Consider the following 21,310-nt stretch of genomic DNA (forward strand, 5'->3'; position numbering starts at 1 on the left):
ATCCCTGGGGAACACCACTGGTGACAGGCTGCCACCTGGACTGCTAACAGGAAAGTATTTTTGCTGTGGATTGGGCTTCCCTCTACCTTTGTCACCTCAGAGCTCAGTTGCTCTCATTGCAGGTGGTTGATTCTATCTTGGGGGAAAAAAAAAAAAAAAAAAAAAAAGTAATGAGCTCCACAGGGCTCTAGCAAAACACAACCTCTAAGTCAGGACAGTCACTCCCTGCTCCAGGAGCTCAATGCTGGGATTCAGCTCTCCCAGGTCCTTCTAGGAGCTCATTCCTCCACCCCCTGCACCCCCCCCAAGCCCCAGTACAGTGAAGCTGAACTGACAGGGGGGACAGAGTTGAGCTTCTCAATTCCCCCTTGCCAGAAATTCTCTTTCTCCTTCTCTCTCACACACACACTTTCTGAGGAGTGGCCAATAGTCTGTTTGTAATGCACTTAAAGCAAATGCAAGAAGCCACGTGCTGAGCTACATAGCCTGTTAAAACCTAAAGTATACTCAGGAGGCCCAAGTTTTGTCTTCAGAGCATGCCTGACTGTTTTGGAAAGAGGAGCCGAAATGGGTGTGCTCTGTCTTACAGTATCTCAGGTGGCAAAAACAGCCTTGAACAGTATTTCAGAGCCTACTCGAGCTTTAGCCAGGCAGCAGACCTAGACATGACATGCAGCAGATGAACAAATAGCTTTCAAAACTTATTTTATTCTTCGCATTTACTGACATGCAGAATCCACATGCACTTTGCAGAAGTGAGGCATCATTCCCCAGCATCTCTCAGAAGTAGGTCAGAGGATCATCTCTGGTTTTGCCAGTCTGAAAACTGACAAGGCTGGGACCTTGGTTCTCCTGAGGAAGGCTCTTAAAGACCCTTAAGTGGACATAGTCATGATCAGAATCCTGGACCTGGAAACCAAAGCAGCAGGAAAGTAAGGATCATGTGTGAAGCAGTTGCAAACAAACAGATCGTCTTACATAGTTGCAATAAAATCTTTGCTCAGGAGCTTAATTTCAGGTATATCTCCATTTTCACTTCAACAGCTCTTAACCTAAGTCTGGATAGTAACTGCTGGTAGAAACTGTCTACACCTGTAGAAAACTGTAGTAAAAACCTTCAGACTGATGTGAATGGAAAATGAGTAAGGATGGCTTGGGTGTGGGAGCACCAGAAGTCACAACAGGGAAAGGTTTTGATGGTGGTGTTCTGTTTCAGTCAGCAAGGTCCCAGCACATCAGCTCATGGCTTCTTGGGACACTGAAGGTAGGAGACAAGAGACAATGAGTAAATCTGAATTACTTGGGTGGGGCAAGATGCAGAGACAGTGTCAGTCCCTAGAAGGTACAGAAAGGTTTGTCCAAAACTGGCACATGGTCCTAAGAAGCAATGACAACATGAAAGCCAGGATCCCTTGTCTGCAGAATTACTGCAAACACCTCAGTGACTGAACAGACAACTTGACACATTTTGGTGCTTATGGGAGTGATTGCGAGTGTCTGAAATAATTTTTAAAATTAACTCACCTTCCCCACCAGAAAGTCCTCACATAAAGACTGGCTATGAAGTTGCCCATACTTTCATACACAAGGGGTGCTAAACTCTCACTGTGTGATGTATATAGTATTAAGGGAAAGTTTGATGCCTTAGGCTCCAAGATGTCTTTATGTGCTTTCTGGTGGCTCCGATGTGGCACTATATTTGTCTTGGTCTGGATTACATCTCAGCTCTAAGTCTGTTGGGAAGATGTTAGTTATCTGGAAAATTCTGAAGTATAAAAGAATTAATCTTGTGACAAAGCTCATTCCAGCTAATGCTAAAATGAATAACTGTTTCCTGCCACTTGCAAGACTGGGAAAAAAGAGACACATAATCTGTTTTCAGTGTTATAAATGGATTTCTTCCAAGTTCGGTAACATGGCAATCTTCATTTCTGAGTAGTTTGGTCATGAGACTTTGCATGGACAGCAGAAAGTATTTACCAATTGCGTATGTCAGCAATAAGATGGCACTAAGGAAAGAAATGCAACTGGGCATGACTTCTGCCTTTACTACAGCCTTCCTGTAAATTGTTACTCTTCATTACTCAGAACTTTGCCCACAAAGGGAAAGCAGATCTCATAGCAGCAAGGGAAAGATAAACATCATTCATGTAAATAAGACGTGGGCTAGCCATACAATAGGCAGTCTGTCAGTACAATCCCCTGATGCCCACAGAGCAAAAATAACTGTTATACACTATTTTAAGGAAGAATCTGGGGAAAAAGACATTTTGGCAGTGTCTGCCCTTACTGGGATCAACTATGAGAAGCATGGAGCAAATGCTCATAATGTCTCTCTGCAGAATTACTACCCTCCAAATCCTACCTGCCAATTTATTTAATAAAAAGATTCTGACCCTTGTCAAGGGAGCATATCCTACCAGGCATATGTCTGCACACATCTGGGGTTGAGATACAGCAGCCACATGCTACGTTTGCTCTCCTTCCAGAAAGCCAGCCTGCCACTAAGCGATGCTTTCTCACCTTCACTTCCAAAATCTGCACAGCAATTTATTAAAAGTTACTTCACAGAAAGCTGCTCAAATTAATGGATAGGGTATTCTAGTAGAGGATGAATGGCACTATCAGAGGGCTCCACATTAAGCATTACCAGTTTTTCCTCCACAACAGAAAGGAGGTTTTGAAAATATAGAAAGAACTAGCAGGCAGGCTGTAGCTCTGCAGCACATGACATAAAACCAAAACATCAACACACATGCTTGTATGCAAAACTAGTCAGCAGAGTATGAGATGTTTCCATTAAATTAAAAAATTCACTCTAACTCTACACCAGATCCTAATGCCAACTTCAAATTCATCATAATAAACACAACCAGAGGACACAGAGGCAATAGGAAAGCTACTCTGCCTTGAAAGGGAACAGGAGAGTTATGAGTAGTTTAAATAATTTGAGATGATAAATTGAGTTTATGGGGAGACCTTATAGCAGCCTTCCAGTACTTAAAGAGGGCCTACAGGAGAGATGGGGTGGGACTCTTTATCAAGGAGTGTAGTGATAGGATCAGGGGTAACAGTTTTAAGCAGAAAGAGAATAGATTTTGATTAGATATTAGGAATAAATTCTTTACTGTGGGGGTGGTGAGGCAGTGGCCCAGGTTGCCCAGAGAAGCTGTGGATGCCCCATCCCTGGAGGGGTTCAAGGCCAGGCTGGATGAGGCTTTGGGCAACCTGGGCTAGTGGAGGGTGTCCCTGCCCATGGCAGGGGGGTTGGAACTTGATGATCTTTAAGGTCCCTTCCAACCCAAACTGTTCTACGATTCTATAAGACAATCTATAGTCTTTGAGTGAGATGTTCCTAAGAAAGTTATAATTCACATCTGAAGAAGCATGGTGCATGTTTTATAAGTTTTTATATTTCTGTTGTACAGTAGTGCCAAACAGAGGAATTTTATAAGCCTCTGGAGATAGTGCCTAACTCTGTTAGTCACATCGGATGGTCTTCCACTACATTTGCTTCTCTTTCTTGCTGTAAGCCACCATGCAAGTCACCTGCATTGTTTAACTACAAAGCAATCCTTCCTATAATGTATACAAACCTTAATAAAGTAGTTCACCCCAGCAACGATCTGAGTCCTATATACTATGGCCTTAAACATGTCATACGTCCTGTTTTGCCTGCTTTCAAATTGTGGCTTCACCTGTAAAAAGAAAGGGAAAAATAGTTGGCAGGTTCATATTTAGGCTTTTCTTTCATATCTACCACTCCAATTTTCATCCTTTCAAACACACACCCTTAATGAAATAAACCTCAAACCCCCAAAAGAATTCAATTTACACCAAGACTTCCAGCCCTCTTTCCAGCATTCTTTAAAATCCTGTTAGAATTAGACGTCCTAGTTGATCTCCCCCCACCCTGAAAGCTGTCTGGCTAAACTGGCTCCTGCTGAGTACAGGGAAACTGCTACCTGCTGCCCTTTGAATTCTTTGTCAAAGGAGCCAGGTACCAAGCCAGTCCTTCACTACATAGGAGCTGCAGGTAACATAGATCCACAAGAAACAATAATGCTCTGTGCTGACAACATTCACACTCACAGTTCAGTTAGATGTGTATGTGCACAGTACCCAGTTTAAGCCCTGTGGAGCCTAAAATATGCACAGCTCAGATATCTACAACCTTTTCACCTATATATTTAAAAAAAAAAAAAAAAAAGTAACAGTTTTTCCTGAAACACACAAATTGTAGGGCATGTTTTAAGTGAAGCAGCAATTACAGTGGTACTGTCCTTTCAGAGATGAAGTATCTGTATAATTACTCATCTGAAAGGGCAGAGGAGCAGTGGGGGAGACAGCTGTGACCAGTGGTGGAAGTCTGGCTAGGTGTCTGAAGCATCACGAGTTATGTACCAGTGAACGTTTTACTATAGTTGTTTGCATCTGACAAAACGAATTCCCTACAGAAGGTGACTGCAGTGAATGTAACTCAAAAACTTATAGAAAACATAAACAATCTTCTGCAGGCTGGGTAGCAGCCTCTCCTCAGCACATGCCGCCCATGCCGCTGGCAGGGCAGAGGCATTCCAGAAGTTGGGCAGAGGAGCGCAGTGTTACTCCGCAGCCTGCTCAGGCAGCTCCCAGGAGGGGCCAGCAGCATGTCAGCGCTTTTCACCACCCGCCTGTTCTGCAGAAACGCACCGAATTAATTAGGTTTCTCAGCACATCCACCTACAGCTGGCTGCCACTCCCACGGACAGGCAGGTCCCAGAAGGTACTCTAGTAACATCCAGATCAACTATTTCCAGTCAGCTAGAAATTATCCAATTCATTCTATTAAGACGCCTCACGATCTCTTACTCTGCTCTTCTTCTGAGTAGCTTCCACAGGGTTTCCATCCCCAGGAACCAACAGCTGTACTTTCAGCTTGGGAGCTGCTAACTCAAGCAAACCAGAGAAACTTCAAGTTCTAACCCCTTCCAGCTGGCTGGGTCTGGGGGCTCCTAGGATGCTTCTTTTGGTACATATTATTCCTCTCTCAGAACAAAACAAACCAAAGTCAATTCTCTTCAGTTTTATGATCTCTCCCGACCTCTAACCACTATGTCCCCCATTTGTTATTTACAGACAGAGCCTTCAGTAAAATTAGGAAGGCAGACAGCTCCTTAACCCTCAGATGGAAAAATGTAACATACCTAAACTCTTATCTAATAGCTCCTTAAACCCCAAATGTTCCTCAGTTTTAGGCAACATCTGTAAAACAGACTGAATAAATAACATTCCCCAGCTCACTAAGGATGACTACAGACAAGACAGAGGTGTAAGTAAATAATTACATAATCCCAAGGGCAGATAGACATCCCAAGGCATTCCAAGGTCTGCAGATACTCTTCACAACTTCACTCAAATCATATGAGTTGCTTCTCTGCTTAGCAGAGCATAAAATCCCACAGAATTGCACCATTAAATGATGACACCATTATCTGGCTGGAAGCAGAGCAGGATTGCCCCAACACAACGTTTGTCTCCACAAGAATATTTTCTTTAGAGAACTATACCAAAGCCTCTGCAGTAGAGTGTGAGCTTTTTCAAAGGAAAAGGACCAGGGAGAGTTCTCTCTCCCACACTCAGCACAAGGCAAAAAATCCACCTTGTAGAAAATAAAGAGCAAAGAATAATTTGTTTTCATTTTCCTGAAGTTACTGAGACAGGAAGAACACCAAAATTAACATCAATCCTCTTCAGAAATCAGACAGAAAATCTGTATATCCGCATTTCAGATTCCATATTTGCCCTATACTTTGTGAGTATCAGCACAGCCTGAAGTGAACGTTCACATTAAGTGCACGTTCGCTCACCGACAGTTAAGCACTGTGATTTCATCTCTGATACACAATGCAACAGGGTAGGATCTTTTGGTCACACACAACACAGCCTAACATTAAAAACACACCTCTGAATCTGGCATGGTACACTGTCCTACCAGTGTTCAAAGGGGGCCCATAAGGTACTTCACAGACTCAGTCAAATTTCATAGCCCCCAGCTGTCAGGAGACATTGTATTCCCTGGCTTACACATGAGGAAACACGCATTGCAAATACACACAGGTGCCACAAATCCTTGCCTAGGGTCTCTGCTCCATAGGTAAAAGGGAATTTCTGATCTCTGCAAGTGCTGCTCCTTCAACCGCTTGTGCCAGCATAGGAAGAACAGCGATACTGCTCCTGAGTAATTCAGTCGTGGCCCCCAAACAATTTGAAATAATCCTTTTCTCTGTCTGTCCTGCAGTAAATTATCTCCCCTCTGACTAACCTGTTATCACATACTCCAGCCCTCCCCATGTACGCACACCCAGCTCTGGCAACCCCAGCTGTGACTGACCAATAAAGCCCTAAAATGGAAGAAGGCTCAGAGGAGGTGGAAAAGGGTCATGTGCCTGTGAAACTCAGAAAATGATGCAGGGTGTGATTGACCACAGTTTTCAAAGAAGCTGACTTTACCTCAACACAAAGGGGACCAGAGGGTGTTTGTTTTAGATAAACACCTACATCAGCTGAGTGGATTAACTGGTGGTGTAACTCCCTGAGTCTATTAAAAGAATGTGAACTCCTCCCTGAGTTAGCCAGACCAGCATGGGGAGAGTGAATACATGGCTCTGCCCAACAGAAAGTACAAAAGCTGAACAACAAACAAAAGAATTTCGAAGCAAGCAGTGGATTTGAGCTGGCTTTAATCCACGTATTCCTTCCCGGTGACTAGAGGTCGCCCAGCGTGGTGGCAATGAATATATTATCGATACCAGTAATGGAGATTACATTGGTATTGTGATTGAACTGTGCATTGCAATTGCTATATTTTGCTAAGAGTAACTTACCTCTGTATTGTGGTACCAGTATATTTGTATCACTCTGATAAATCAGAAACCTCACGTAGCATCATATATCTTCAAATAAGTCTGATATTAAACATTATACCCTCCACCTGTGGAATATCTCTGGTCAGAGTATTGGACTCTGGCATCAATCTACACAGTGTATTTACAGACCTCTCCTGGTGGCTCCCTCCGCGTGCACAGCCCAGTTCACCTTAGTCTGGTTTCATCATGGCCTGGTCTTAGCCTGCAAGCTCGCAGATGGGGATTGGTACAGCTGGAAACTCTGTCCTCCATGGCACAGCAAAGGAGGGAGCTGTGAGCCCTATAGTATCAGCCAACATGTTCAGCCCACTACTGCCTATTTTTGTTTCCTCAAGGAGGGTGCAAGTTATGCTTTATGCGGTTGCCAAAGGGGGAAGAGGTCATCTTTCAGAGCTGGAAGGGTGAAGGGGATTGGTTGGTGGGTGAGAACACAAGATGGGAGACACAAAAGGAGCTTTCCCATGCCATGTTGTTCCCCTACCCTTTGAAAAGCTGCTGCACTGCAGGGCATTAAGAGTACCTGCAGAGGTGCTGTGCACACAGCTGCTTCCAGGACAAGACCACTGCCTGTAAGCAACCACCATGGCAACTGGACTCACCCTGCCTGCCTTATGCCAACCTCAGCATCTCCTGCTAGCTCACCAGCAGCCCCTGCATCAACACTAGATGCCAGCAGAGAATGTGCCATTCACCCATAGTCTTGTCCTGTATATTTTTTTTTTAGTGCATACTGCCACATGGTTTGTCCTTCAGTGAGGAACTAATTCTACCAGGTACAATCTTCTCCCTTCCAATACACAATCTTTAATTTTAAACAAGCGACCTCAGTGCTGACATTGTATAGTTGGTCTTTGAACTACATGTAAACATTAACTGCAGGTAGCCAGTACTATGCCTGGCTATGGACAAGGATGAGACAGATAAGTGGTCTCAGTCTTACTGCTACACTCCCTATGCAGAATGCTGAGAAAATACTGACAATCAAGGAGATTCCCATTTTCAGCACTAGCTTCTTCAGTTAAAACACTGGTTCAGTATCACCACCTTGTCTCTTCAGACAGGCTTCAAGACTCAGCTCTTTGCACACAGACACTTCATCTTTAGAGACACTGCAACTCACCTCGTTAACAATACACTGGACTTCTGGTGTAGCAGGCTTGGTCTCAGATAAGCCTCCGGTCATCATAGTGGCAGGTAACTTCTCTGAAATGATGGGTGGTTCTGAAGAGGGAACGTTCAGCGCAGTCCAAGCAGAGTCACCGGGCATCCCGTATATATACATATACATGTGTCACAGAATCACATGACTTGTAACATACGGAGCCTACCATTAATACACTGGAGAAGGAGAGAAATGGGGAAAACAGAAGGAAAAAGCAATGTAAAGCACAGATAATATTAATACTAAATGTGAAAAGCACTTTCAGATCTTAAATGTATACATAGTCTCCACATCAATAAGAAAAGCAAACAACAGCCTCCAGCCACCCACATCTTAAGATACTTGGTTTGGGCTGAAACTAGAACCTCTTGCCTCTCCACCCATGTGCAGATGACTAGTCTCTGCGCTTAGGAAATAGATCAAAGTCACATCCAGTATTTCACAACACCCTTCAAGATCAGAAGTAAGCATGCAGCAATTTCCTTGGAAAATTCCCGTTCAACTTGTATTGTCTCAATATCTTTCGAGTGGGAAACAGAAGCAGATTGCATTTTACTTCCAGTGACTTTACTTCCCTCTGCCGAACCAGAAAGGTGCCAAGGTAAACACCAGAACCAGAAGGAAAAAAAAATTCAATCCTAGGTTCAGGTAAGTACTGCAACTAAGTTATGCTTCTTTCCTATCAAACCTACAGTTGCATTCAGGCAACCATAATAACAACTGAATATGCAGTACCATTTGCATTTTTATCATAACTCTAGTGACAATTTCCAGGAAGACAAAGTACAATCCCTGTCACTACAGTAGTTGTGCGTACACCATAGCTGTTCTAATTTCAAGGTACTTATATTTCACACAGTGCTGAAATACCTAAGATGCAGAACATACAGTCAGAAGTATTCCTTCTGCAGTTAACAGTCACAGACACATAACATAGTCATATTCATGACCACATATGGATGTGCAAAGCTCAAAACACATGCAACTTACTGAGGAAAGGCTAGCAGCTGTTAGCAGCACTACCTGGTAAGGAAGAGCTAACACTTCAAGACCACAGAAAAACTACTTCCCTTCAGTATTCCTGCCACCCCCCTCTCCAGCAAATGGGAGGAATGTTCCAGAGCTAGGACCAGAGAGGTAGCAGACCAGACAATTTTTAGTCCCTAGGGGTGGGTACCTGGGAGAAGGTGAAAGGAAAATACGTGCTGCAAACAGACAATGGGCATTTCTGCTGGAATCAGCATAGGGAATCTGCTAGAAACAAGCCTCTTCTCTTGAAACACAGCAATGGTGACAGTGTAGCACAGATTTACCAGTCTCCTAACCAGCCTACTAACCCTCCTTATGGATGATGAGTGATGCAACAGACAGTAAACAAGTACTTCATATCTAACTTCAAGGCCTATTCTTGATACAAAGGACCTGTGATTGAGAAACTGCGGCTGTAAGGGCCCCAAATTCAACAGTATACAGATCAAGGTAAGAGCATGTTACCAGGAAGGATGTTACAGAATTTCCCAAACTTAGGCAGCAGTGTTATGGGAGTGGATGAAAGGCATTTGATGAAAAACAGTTGTCCTGAGACAACGTCTTTCTGAACAAAGAGAAAAATGCTCCCACTTCTTGTGAATAAAGGGAATGGGAGGTGTTAGAGCTGGAAGTCTGCCATCTTTTCCAAATTTACCACTCCAGATGAGGAGTTCCTCACAGCTCAATTTGTGGAGTTAATGACAGTTCAAGCTGATGAGCTCAAACTCCTTTTGCACAAGACCCTGCTGATTGACGCAAATGCTTAACATCTTCCACCATGTTGCTACCATGCATCTTATTCACACAGCACACCAGATAGGATAACTAACTGGAAGAGCCAGCTCACCTTACTGAGGCCAGAAGCCACAGAATCCATCCAACAATGACACAGCACCAGTGCTAAAACAGGGTATTTTATAAACTCCACTCACCCAGATGCAGAGCTCACTAACTTCTTTGGGAAGGGATGTTTCACCATGAAAGGCATTTATTGCCTTAATCAGACAAGGGAAAAAGGGGTACACACGGGAAAAAGTGTTTGTGAATGGACTTTACCTCCAGGATATGAATGCATTGACCCTGAATGTTCCCCCAGTGATTGTTACAGATACCAAGGGAGAATGAACCAGATACACATGAAACTCACTACATAAAGTGATGCCTTTATGCCTGATTCCTAAATCTAAAACTATATTTACAGAAGAAATGGTATAGAGGTTGTGATTCATCTATAGGTGAAAGGACCAATTGAAACACTAGGGCCTGAGCAGTGAGGCCCTGAACCAAAGCTGACCTCTAGATGAACCTCACAACCTAACAATATATCTAATATGTATAACATTGATCACATATGCAATGTATTACCTTATGAATATATGCCAATTTACAAAAGCTTTGTTGTAACGCTAAGAGAGCTTTGCTGTAACGCTTGCTGTGTAAGGTTAGTCAGCAGAAATATACTAATTGCTAACAGTAGCCACAATTCAAAAGGGATGTGTCCTGTAGCCACGGAAGGTAAAAGAATGTGTCAAGTCATGACAAGCTTTGTTGAGTGATACATAATCAAGATTACCAAATTCTTTTGTTCTTGTTATCTTCCCTCTCCTGCTCCGGCCAAGCTCCAGACAGAAGTTAACAAGGAGAAAACCACAGCAGATGTTTTCCGCAGTTTAAGACAAAGTTGTTTATTCAACTGTATAAAAGCAGGGAACTTTTGCAGGGAAATTTGGAAGCCTCATCTATACAGTGGACGCACTGTATTTAAATTTCCCAGTCGCCGGCAAGTGTTCTCCAACTCCTCATTGCAACAGGGCTCCCCAGCGACTGTGGATCTGGATGATGGTAATGCATTATCAGGGCAAATGGTGATGTATCTTTCTTAATCACTATCGCTAACTCTGTGTAGTAATGATTAGGTGTGTTACCTTATTTTATGCTGGCTATAGTAGTTCGCTTATTATTTTGCTGCTTTACCTTTTTATCTTGCTTTAATTTATTTTCACTGTATTATTTTCCTTGTTATTTTATCACTTTAAACATAAGTAAAAATAAGCTTTTTTCTTTTTTTAATTTGGTGCCTGTGTCCTTTGTGCTAACCGCATCAACTGGCAAAACACAAGCTGAGGCTACAGTTTGCACAGGCCAATCAGTCTGTTTTCTTCCCATGGGAGTGCTGATGGCTGTCCCAAAATCCAGTGATATTTCTAAGATTGAGATGCAGTACTCATCCTTCACACAAAGTCACTTTGAAATGCTGATGTTTCACAGACCTGTTATCAAAGATGATCAGTGGCAACAGACTATCCCAGGCAACCCTCACCTACAGCTCCCTCCATTAAGCTTTGGAGGTAATGAAACAGCACTTGGAACGCTGACTTGAAAAGAACAGCCATCCCCATTCTACCTCTTGCACAACATCGACAAGCTAGCGAGTGTCTCCACTTTAGTATTAGAGGTGTGTTTGATATTACATACCATTCCAGCCTATGCTCAGCATTTGCACAGATGGCAATTTCTCTTCAGATAACTGTACTGCTGTTAACCCTGTATAAGCAATTTTAAGAAGCAGAAGCTATAATCAATAAAAACACCAGTACAGTAACAAAACAAATGCAAACAAAAAAAAAACCAAACCCCAGGGTTACGTATGTATGAGTTATTTTTAAACCAGAAATGAAGCCACCTCTGTAGAAATGATTGTGAAACCTAGGTCAGTAGGTTAGTCTTCTGCTTTTGCAGTGATAAGACACGTAATTGTGACTGGATGAAATGACACATGGTCTGCACCACATTTTAAGAGCTGCTAAAGGAAAGCAGCCCTCCATCTACCAACTGAAGATCTACTTATCATCACAGTAACAACAGCCTTGACTTTCAACATGCTGGTTGAATAAGTTTCCCTTCCTGCTACCCACCTTGATTTTAAAAGATTCCTGACACTGTACATCAACAAGGACTAAGAGAAATCTGAACTTCAGCCGCACAAAGTTACCATAGACCAGCCTATGCTGGGCCTACAGTACCAGTACAGAGCCTCTTCCCCTCAGCCTGCTTCAAGATAACCAAATTCTACCCTTAAAAAATTTCTGTAAAGAGATAACCTGTTTCACCAGTCTTGAGTGCCTACAGGCTGCAGAAGACAACAGCACTGAGTGCCAGAAATACACCTCTTTCTGTTTCACAGAAGAAGCACATGCTTGAGGGCCTTCCCAGGAACCAGGACCTGCCCACCTATAGTCACCGTTTCCAAGCAATGGGAAAAGCCCCCGTAGAGGGGGAAGGCACCTGCAGGAGATCTAGACTCTGCACAGGACCATCAGTTGTGCTTTTTGTTCAAGGGTCTTTACTTGCAGAAATAAAGTTAGAACCAGGAAAAGGATTAAATCCTGGTATTTGTATGGTCCATTGTTTGATTCACATATGACATCAAGCAGCCCAATGACTTTGTTACTACCTTGATGGTAAAATTGAAGCAGGATTCAACTGCAAGACTAGGCATGATCATAGAACAGACAGAGATCACTAGACATAGATTTTACCTGCCTTTGTTTAGTATGGCCTACAGCTCATACCAATTATATTTGCATACCATAACAAAATATCGCACTTCACATACAGTTCTTAAGAACTCAAAAAATAGCAGCACCTTTTTCTCCTCCCCCATGCCCCAAAGCATGGCATGCAATTCCATTTACTCACCTTAATGTTCCACTAAGTTTAACAGCAATACCCAAACAGCCTTTGATCCATGTGATTTGCCATGTACTGTAAGAGACAGTCCTCTACGCTCAGAGCAAACTAAATAATTCAACTGCTTAGTGCAACCCTCCGTATACACCCAAAGAGGGGACGTTTGGGACTTAGAAGTCTTCTTATGGTGTTAGAAATTTTTCATATACAGGTTTGTATAGATCTACTTGTTTGGTCTTATATTAAAATTAAAAATGGTGCTATGTTGGGGTTGGGATATTTTTTTTTCCCATAGTTTTCTCATTACAAATGCCAAGCTGGCCTACTGCAAAAATCTGCATATGTATCACATCCATTTCACAGGTCATTTTTCACAGCATCTGCTTAAGTGAAGAAGTTTTCCCACAACAGCTGAGCAAACATCTGGATGGATAGAGGAGGACAGTGATTAATTCTCACAACAATCTAGTATCTACAGAAATACAATACAAGCTTAAATTTCAAGAGTATTGATGCCAACTCTATACATGCTGGCAGAAGTTTCTATCATACAACTGGCTTAAAAGGAGAATTTCTCTCTGCAGTTGTAGATCCAGGCCCTGAAGAGAACAAATATTTTAAACATCTATATTACAGATCAGTATTAGAGTACCATTTTTGAAATCAAAACTACCTGTTCTCAACATCTGATTAGTGGACCATCTCCTGTAGAAATTAGGTTACAGCCCACAGTTCTGAGCACTATTTGATTTCCACTTTGAGGATAAACAATTGTAAGAATGTAACAGTTGAAGAACAATTAACATGCTTTCTGCTTTCAGACTTGCAGAAAAACAATGAGAATACTTCAAGAGCAAGACATGTGCTCCAACTGGAGTAAAGTTCTGCTTAGAGCAGTTGCAGTACCTTGGGAAAAAAAGGGAAAACACGAAGTTTCAACATTAGGATCCTCAAATACTTAAAATATATTTCTGCCTCATTCTCTAAGAAAAGTGAGACTACTTGACTCTGTTGCCTAAGAATAAAGGCCATCAAATAGTTTGAATGTCTACTGGACAAACAACTATAAAACAGATTATGCTGCACAGAGTTTTGCCGGCTTTCAGCAACACAAATACATTCCTCTATTTACTTCCCACCTCCCATGTACATGCAGCTTTTAAGGACATGAGAGTATATAGTCATTTCAGTGCCATAACTGAAAGCATTTGCAGATGGAGCTTGTATTTTTAAGGCTCTGTTCAAATTCAATGATTCTTAAAGATTTATCACTAAGTAATAAAAAAAAAGTAGGCAACCAAGCAGACCTTGTCATTTGACTGTCAGTCAATTAGAGGCAGTAAAAAATAAAGGTATAATTACAGCAACTCTGCTTTCCTCATACTTGTCCACTTCTAAATGTTGTGTTACTGCAGGGGTATTGCATTTAAAGCTTTCTAAACACAACACTATGGCCAGAATCAACGAGACCAGGTATACACAGCTATTTTTTCAGTTCAAATGCAATTCACCTATAGAATTACCTTCAAAGGTTCAGAAGGAGGGACACAATAGGGTCACATTAGATAGTTAACTGTCTCATTACTGAATAAGACATATCTTCATCTCCAACCCAAAGTGGTTTTAATCAAAACCACATTCCCTATTTAAAGAAAAAAATCCAGAACTTGATAACAGAGACCAAAGGACAGTATGCAACAAATGCTGCCTGTCAGCATCACAAGAACAATGTCAAAACTGTATCCACATGCAACTCTGAACCAATGCTAGTTTTAGTGTTGAATAGTTCAGAACAATGCTGGTAGCTTCTTACTTTCAGGGATGCTGAACTTACACTTGCACTTACATTTCACAATTTTTTTTTTTCCTTTCAGATTTTAGTAGATTATTTGCACGAACACACACCATGTTCACTGACAGTTTAGCAAGCACCAGTTCAGGGAGAGCCCTGTCCCCCCTGCTCAGAGTTGTTTTTTACTGTTTCTTCCCCTCTAGGACTGCTGAAGGTGTAGAAGTTCAAGAAAGATGCCAGTTTTATATTGCATTTGAAAATTATTTTAATACTATAAAAACTCATTTGTTCACATATTTTGTACAAAAGATGAGTTGTTTTCTCTTAATTACAGGAGAATCATTTCAACCTTGAGGTTTCAGCTAAGTAGGTCCAAAACAAAACAACACTGGGTTCTACTGGTTCTGGAGGGTCCCAATACAGCTCACCCAAGGTCTCTTTCCAGTTTGGCTCTCATGGTTATGGACCACCTTGATGGAAAATATCCCACATCATTGACTCTTTGGAGGCTTATAGTGAATTCGGCAACGCTCGTTAAATACCTGAAACACCAAAACAGAAGAGCAAAAGTAAATCAGCCCTCATCGAGGAGATGATCAGAACTTCAGAGCTAGTTCAGGCAACTGTCTCTTCACATAGCACCCATCTCAAGCTGCCCAGCTCTGCTGTACCAATAAATGGTACTTACCAAGGCATCTGTCTCCATTCACCTTCTCTCCTGGCTTTAGTGAATCCAAAGTTTGCAGCCTGGTGCTGAGGGACTGCACAGCACTGGAAGTGTTTTCCCCCAGGTAAGGCAGACTTACAATCCTGGTAGCCTTTTTTTTTTTTTTTTTTTAAATAGGGAGGGAAATTACCAGTGGAAAGCTCCTGGCCAGCTGTATTCTGTTAAATTCAATCTGGCATTCAAATTTGGACACTGTATTCTTCTCTTTCCTGAGCAAACACATTTCACATTGTCGTGACAGCTAAAAAGAGGTGCAAGGGCTCTTGGAAGCCATGTTCATACTTTTAGTTATCTGATCACAGGTGCTAATGCTGCCAGCCCTCCTATTGCAAAGGGCACACTGCTCTCGCCTCGCTCACCTCTGGCACCTTCTCTGGGTAAAATTTAGCACACAGAACTAGAGACTGAAGATCGTGTTCATTTAGCTTGAACTGCAGACTGCTTACCCTAAGGAGGGCCAATAAATGTGACTATTTAAAGTAAAGCAGACTGAACCAAAAGCACAACACATAGGCTCACACCAAAGTTACAGGTGCTCTTTACAAGCCATTTAGTTATTTATTGTTTTGTCTCCAAACTTGGTCCTGGAAAAGCAACACGAGCACCACCTAGCACCAAGTTGAGGCACTGGCAGTTACTAGTTCCCCCACCAGCACTCCCGCAAGAGCATGTTTTGCCAAGGTATTCAGACACTTTTCAGATCCAAATGTCTGTGATCTTCAGGATGTCAAGTTTTGTGAACTCTCCCATTGGCTTCACATGTAAAGTGAGCGGTCTTGTAATTTTGGGGAAGTTATGCATCACTTTATATAAATACATTATTTTAAACCATATCTTTCTAGAATCTGCTACTTCTACAGCTGGTCTCCTTATTCAGAGTTCAGAACCTATAGCAACTTCAGCAAAAGTGCAGTTTGCAGCACGCATTAGTTTTAGCACTAATACTTAAAAATTTTTGAGTAATCTTCAACTTATTTTACAATTTAATTTAAGAAACAGACATGTATTAGAAACTGCTTCATATTGCAGAAAACAAAAGTTGTGATATAGTTTCTTTCACACAAACAGCCTGTCCCACTACATTACCTCATGCAATGGACACCTTTGAAAGAGTTAAGAGTATGTAAAGGTCTGAGATCAGAGAAATGATAGAAGAAAACTGTAGAAACTAAGAGCCACAAACGGTTCCCATTCAGAAGTATTTTAATACTAAGCAAATTGCACCATTTTTGTCCATTGTCTGTCAAAGACATTTTAAGGGCATATATGGAAGGGTCTCTTGTGTCAAACAACACACCAAAAAAATTGCAGCTTCCAGCTGGCTATCATGCAAACTTCTAAAGCATCTTTAACAGTAACTCTGCAGCCTACGGAAAGAAGATCAAACTTACTGACACTGCCTCCTACCTTTAGGATCATTGACACACAAATGTCAGTGTGTTACTTGGGCCAACTAACTCCATTGCTCTACCTGTGAACTGCTATTCTCATTTTTCAGACAACAAAAACAGCACCTGAGAAACCTTAACATTCATGTTACTATGCAGCAGTTTGTTCTTGCTGTCTTTTACAAATGAATACAAAACATTGCAATGATAAACTTCAGCATGGAGGTGCTGTACAGAGACTAACCCAAGTGTCTTGTTTTGGAAGTAAATTCCTTGTTTGGTATCAGCCAAACAAAATTACACTGCATGCACTTCTATAAAGCAGTATCCTTCTGTATGCCACTATCACTACAGCTACCCAAAGCTTAAAAATAACATTCTGTATCCTAATCAGATTTTTCCAATCAGTTTTCAGTTGGCTAGAATTAATGTAAATACATAAGTGTACTTTACACCTAAAAGTCTGCAACAGTAAAAGAGTGGAGGTCCTCACCTGCAAACCAATAACCATTTCCATGTAACAAATTGCATTCGGTCCACAGCTATGACTGGGTCTAATTCCTTCAGTGACATATATTTACAGACATATATATTTGAGACATTAATGCCTATATTCCAATGGAGACAAGAGCAGAGCTGGAGATAAAACCCAGAAACACTTTTCTCTTCAAGCCCTACTTTAAACACTAGCAGGCTAAGATATCCCTGCACTACGCATACCGCAGTATTTATAAACAAAATGTTCATAGAATCATAGGATCATAGAATGGTTTGGGTTGGAAAGGACGTTAAAGATCACCAAGTTCCAACTCCCTGCCATGGGCATGGACACCCTCCACTAGCCCAGGTTGCTCAAAGCCTCATCCAGCCTGGCCTTGAAAACCTCCAGGGATGGGGCATCCACAGCTTCCCTGGGCAACCTGTTCCAGTGCCTCACCATCCTCACAGTGAAAAATTTCTTCCTAATGTCTAGTCTAAATCTGCCCTCTTTCACCTTATACCCGTTACCCCTTGTCCTCTCACTCCACTCCCTGATAAAGGGTGCCTCCCCATCTCTCCTGTAGCCCCCTTCAGGCACTGGAAGGCTGCTATTAAGTCCCCTTGGAGCCTTCTCTTCTCCAGGCTGAACAACCCCAATTCTTTCAGCCTGTCCTCATAGGGGAGGTGCTCCAGCCCTCTGACCAATTTTGTGTCTCTTCTCTGGACTCCCTCCAATAGGTCCAGGTCTTTTTTATGTTGTGGGCCCCACATCTGAACACAGTACTCCAGGTGGGGTCTTCAGGAAAAACTGGACATTTCTGTCACTAGCAAAAGTTTAACGCAGCTACAGGAAATCACTGGCATCAGTGTTAACTTTGGTGCCAATGCTGGGCTTCAGAATGGAGACAGTGTCGGGGGGGGTCTTCTGCCACCCCTTTTAAATACAACTGACAGTAGAGTTGCCATAAAATGTTTGCCACTGGTGTCCTGCAGCATGTTGTTAAGGCTGTGGTATTGCTTAGTCATATCTGAGCTGGCTTTAAATTAATTAAGCTTAAGAGCATGATTAGTTTTTTCAGACAGTAAAGAGGCAGTACTGACAGCAAAGCATACCTGGAAAAACATGCAGCTGCTCATCTAATCAGCCTGCATTGAGCTGTATTGTGGTGACTAGACTTCCAGGAATACACAAGCTGTACTGCATTTATGCTGATGTGATCTAGAGGACTAAAATCCTGAAGTAGAGATTAAAAAGGGTGCTGCAACTAGTACTAGCTATTTGCAAAAATCCTTTTTGCATTTAGAGGGGGAAAGAGGTTCTCTATACAGCAGTGAAAGCTCTGAAAAGCTACAACAAATGAGAAAAGGATGCTAGACATGACAAGTTGCAATGACAGAATACAGCCATCTCAGAATTTAAGCTCAGTGTTAAGATCACTTTATAACAAGACAGTGCCTGGTGCCATCAATCCAGAGGGTGATCTAACCCCCCCACCTGCCCCGGTTGACACAGGAGAGCAACAGCAAGCCTGCCCTTTGCACCAGGGAGCATCAGTCTGTGCCAGCAGAAGCTTCATCAGAAAAAGTTCAACTTCTACAGCCCCACCCTCCTCTGGCCTCTGCTTGCTCAGAAGCGTGATCAGTACCAAACACAGCCAAATTTGAAAGACTCATCTCTCTGACACTGTTAGAGGCTCAGCAAAGCTTTTCAGTCAGGCCACTACAGAGAAGTCTCCAAAGTCCTTAGCCCCTGTGCAAGGCAGAGAAAGAGATCTACACAGGGAGCACTCCACAGTCCTTCCTCCTCCTTACATCAGACACTTTTCTTTCCTTTGCAGCACAACTGAAAAGCTTTGATCTCTGCATCCAGAACTGGGAAAATTATGTGAAACACTTCCCCCAGCACTGTCCTCACCTATTTCTAGTTAACCTGCCTCATAAGACACCAGTTCCACACCTTCAGTGCAGAACCGTCTATTGGGACAGAACATTATCACTATTTTAAATCACCAAATACCTTCCAGCTTCTGTCGTTTACCACTTCTTCAACATTCAGCTCCGACTGCATCAATTTCAACTGTAGAAGATAACAGATAAAAGGTTATTGTCAAAGAGGCCTCCTTGCAGCCTTCAGTATTTACTACCGTTGCAACTTTCTAGATCACAAGCCCAGTACCAGGTGTGCATCCCCTCCAATGGTGCAAACTGAAGGGCATGATGCATAACCATCCTGAAAGTCTGGCCCTTCCATTCAGCCAATACTTGGGACAGAACAAAGTCTGCAGGGACACAGTGAAGGCTGAAGTAGCTTCTGATTACTAACTAATGCTCCATTCTTAAATACTGGCCATCAAGATTTGCTAGCAATTAACTGATTAACATTATTGGCTTCACAGACAAAAATAACTATGCCTAATTCAAGCACTTGGCACGGGGAATGCCAGTGCTGGGGTTAGTTCTGCAGCCTTGAGTTGTCATTCTTCTGTGCATGCATTATTAGAGTCATACAGAGAGCTGCCAGTAAAGCTAGGACTGAACGCAGATCTTGGATTCTGGATTTAGAATTAAGATCATAAAGAGATCCTCTCCACTTTCTTTGCCATCCACTCTGTGCACTGGCCAAAAAAGGGTCTACAAGAACAGATCATGTACGTTCATGCTATCTGAACCAGTTAGGATGTTACGTGATCACAGACAGTAGGACAAATCCAGTTTACACCTGACTGTGGCTATTGATGGCTACAGGCTCCTCAGAAGAAGACAGGAGAGGGAGAAGGGGCAGTGAAGTTGCCCTCTACATCAAGAAATGTACAGAGTGTGAAGAGCTGTCTCTGAAGAATAGCCATGAGCAGGTTGAAAGCCTGTGGCTAAAAGCGAGAGACCGAGGTAACAAAGGGAACCTAGCGGCTGGAGTCTACTACAGGCCCCCTGATCAAGAGGAGGCCATTGATGAAGCTTCCTACTCCAACTACAAGGGGCATTGTGCTCGCAGGCTCTTGTCCTGCTGCGGGACTTCAACCACCCGGACATCTGCTGGAGGAGGAGCACAGCAAGCTGTAGGCAACCCAGGAGACTCCTGGATGGTATTGAAGACCAGGGGAGATGCAATACTTGACCTGGTGATCACCAATATGAGCGAGCTAGTTGGGGACCTTAAGGTTGGAGGCTGCCTGGGATGTAGTGACCACGCACTGGTGGCGTTCATAGTTCTTAGGGATATGGGTCAAGCAAAGAGTAAAGTCAGGACCCTGAACTTTGGGAAAGCAAACTTCCACCTCTTCCAGGAGTTAGTTGAAAGGATCCCCTAGGAAACTGCCCTCAGGGACAAGGGGGCAGAGCAGAGCTGGCAGATCTTTAAGGATGCCTTCCATAGTGCACAAGAACTCTTGATCCCCAGGTGCAAGAAGTCTGGTAAGACAGGAAAGAGACCAGCGTGGCTGAGCCATGACCTGTGGCTCAAACTAAAGGGCAAAAAGAAAACGCATAAGCAGTGGACACAGGGTCAGGTATCCTGGGAAGAGTATAGGGACACTGCTCAGTTGTGTAGTGATGGTGTCAGGAAGGCCAAGGCACAGCTGGAGCTGAACTCGTCGAGGGATGCTAAGAATAACAAGAAAGGCTTCCACAGTTATGTAAATCAGAAAAGAAAGGTCAAAGATGGGCCAGAAGATGTGGACTGGGAGAGCAAAGCCCCTCCCACTGTAAGAGAAGATCATGTTTGCGACCACCTGAAGAACCTGGATGTACATCTGGTCCATGGGACCAGATGAAATTCATTCGAGAGTCCTGGTGGAATTGGCTGAGGTAGTCGCCAAGCCACTCTCCTTGATATTTGAGAAGTCATGGCAGTCAGATGAAGTCCCTGGTGATTGGGAAAAGGCTAACATGGCACCCATTTTTAAAAAGGGTAGAAAGGAGGACCCTGGGAACTATCAGCCTGTCAGCCTCACCTCTGTGCCCGGGAAGGTCATGGAACAGGTCCTCCTGGAAGCCATGCTGAGGCACCTGGAGGACAGGGAGGTAATCCGAGACAGCCAGCATGCCAGCATGGCTTCACCAAGGCCAAGTCCTGCCTCACAAACTTAGGGAGTGACCACATCGGTGAACAAGGGAAGACCCACAGACATCATCTAT

General features: G+C 42.9%; 1 protein-coding gene and 1 long non-coding RNA gene across 2 annotated transcripts; both read right to left on the reverse strand.

The window, feature by feature from the left end:
• Window positions 1-780: 780 nt before the first annotated feature.
• Window positions 781-8,094, reverse strand: CSTA (cystatin A (stefin A)). The gene is made up of 3 exons (XM_010076221.1): window positions 8,029-8,094; window positions 3,597-3,698; window positions 781-909 (listed from the first exon to the last, which is right to left on the reverse strand). The coding sequence occupies exons 1-3, from the start codon at window positions 8,092-8,094 to the stop codon at window positions 781-783; spliced, it is 297 nt and encodes a 98-aa protein (XP_010074523.1).
• A 6,740-nt stretch (window positions 8,095-14,834) lies between these two features.
• LOC104463766 lies at window positions 14,835-19,257 on the reverse strand. The gene is made up of 2 exons (XR_727570.1): window positions 19,194-19,257; window positions 14,835-15,123 (listed from the first exon to the last, which is right to left on the reverse strand). It is a non-coding gene; the product is annotated as an uncharacterized LOC104463766 (long non-coding RNA).
• Window positions 19,258-21,310: the final 2,053 nt, after the last annotated feature.

Source organism: Pterocles gutturalis, unplaced genomic scaffold (assembly GCF_000699245.1).
Source record: "Pterocles gutturalis isolate BGI_N339 unplaced genomic scaffold, ASM69924v1 scaffold19083, whole genome shotgun sequence".
Classification (NCBI taxonomy): Eukaryota; Metazoa; Chordata; class Aves; order Pterocliformes; family Pteroclidae; genus Pterocles; species Pterocles gutturalis.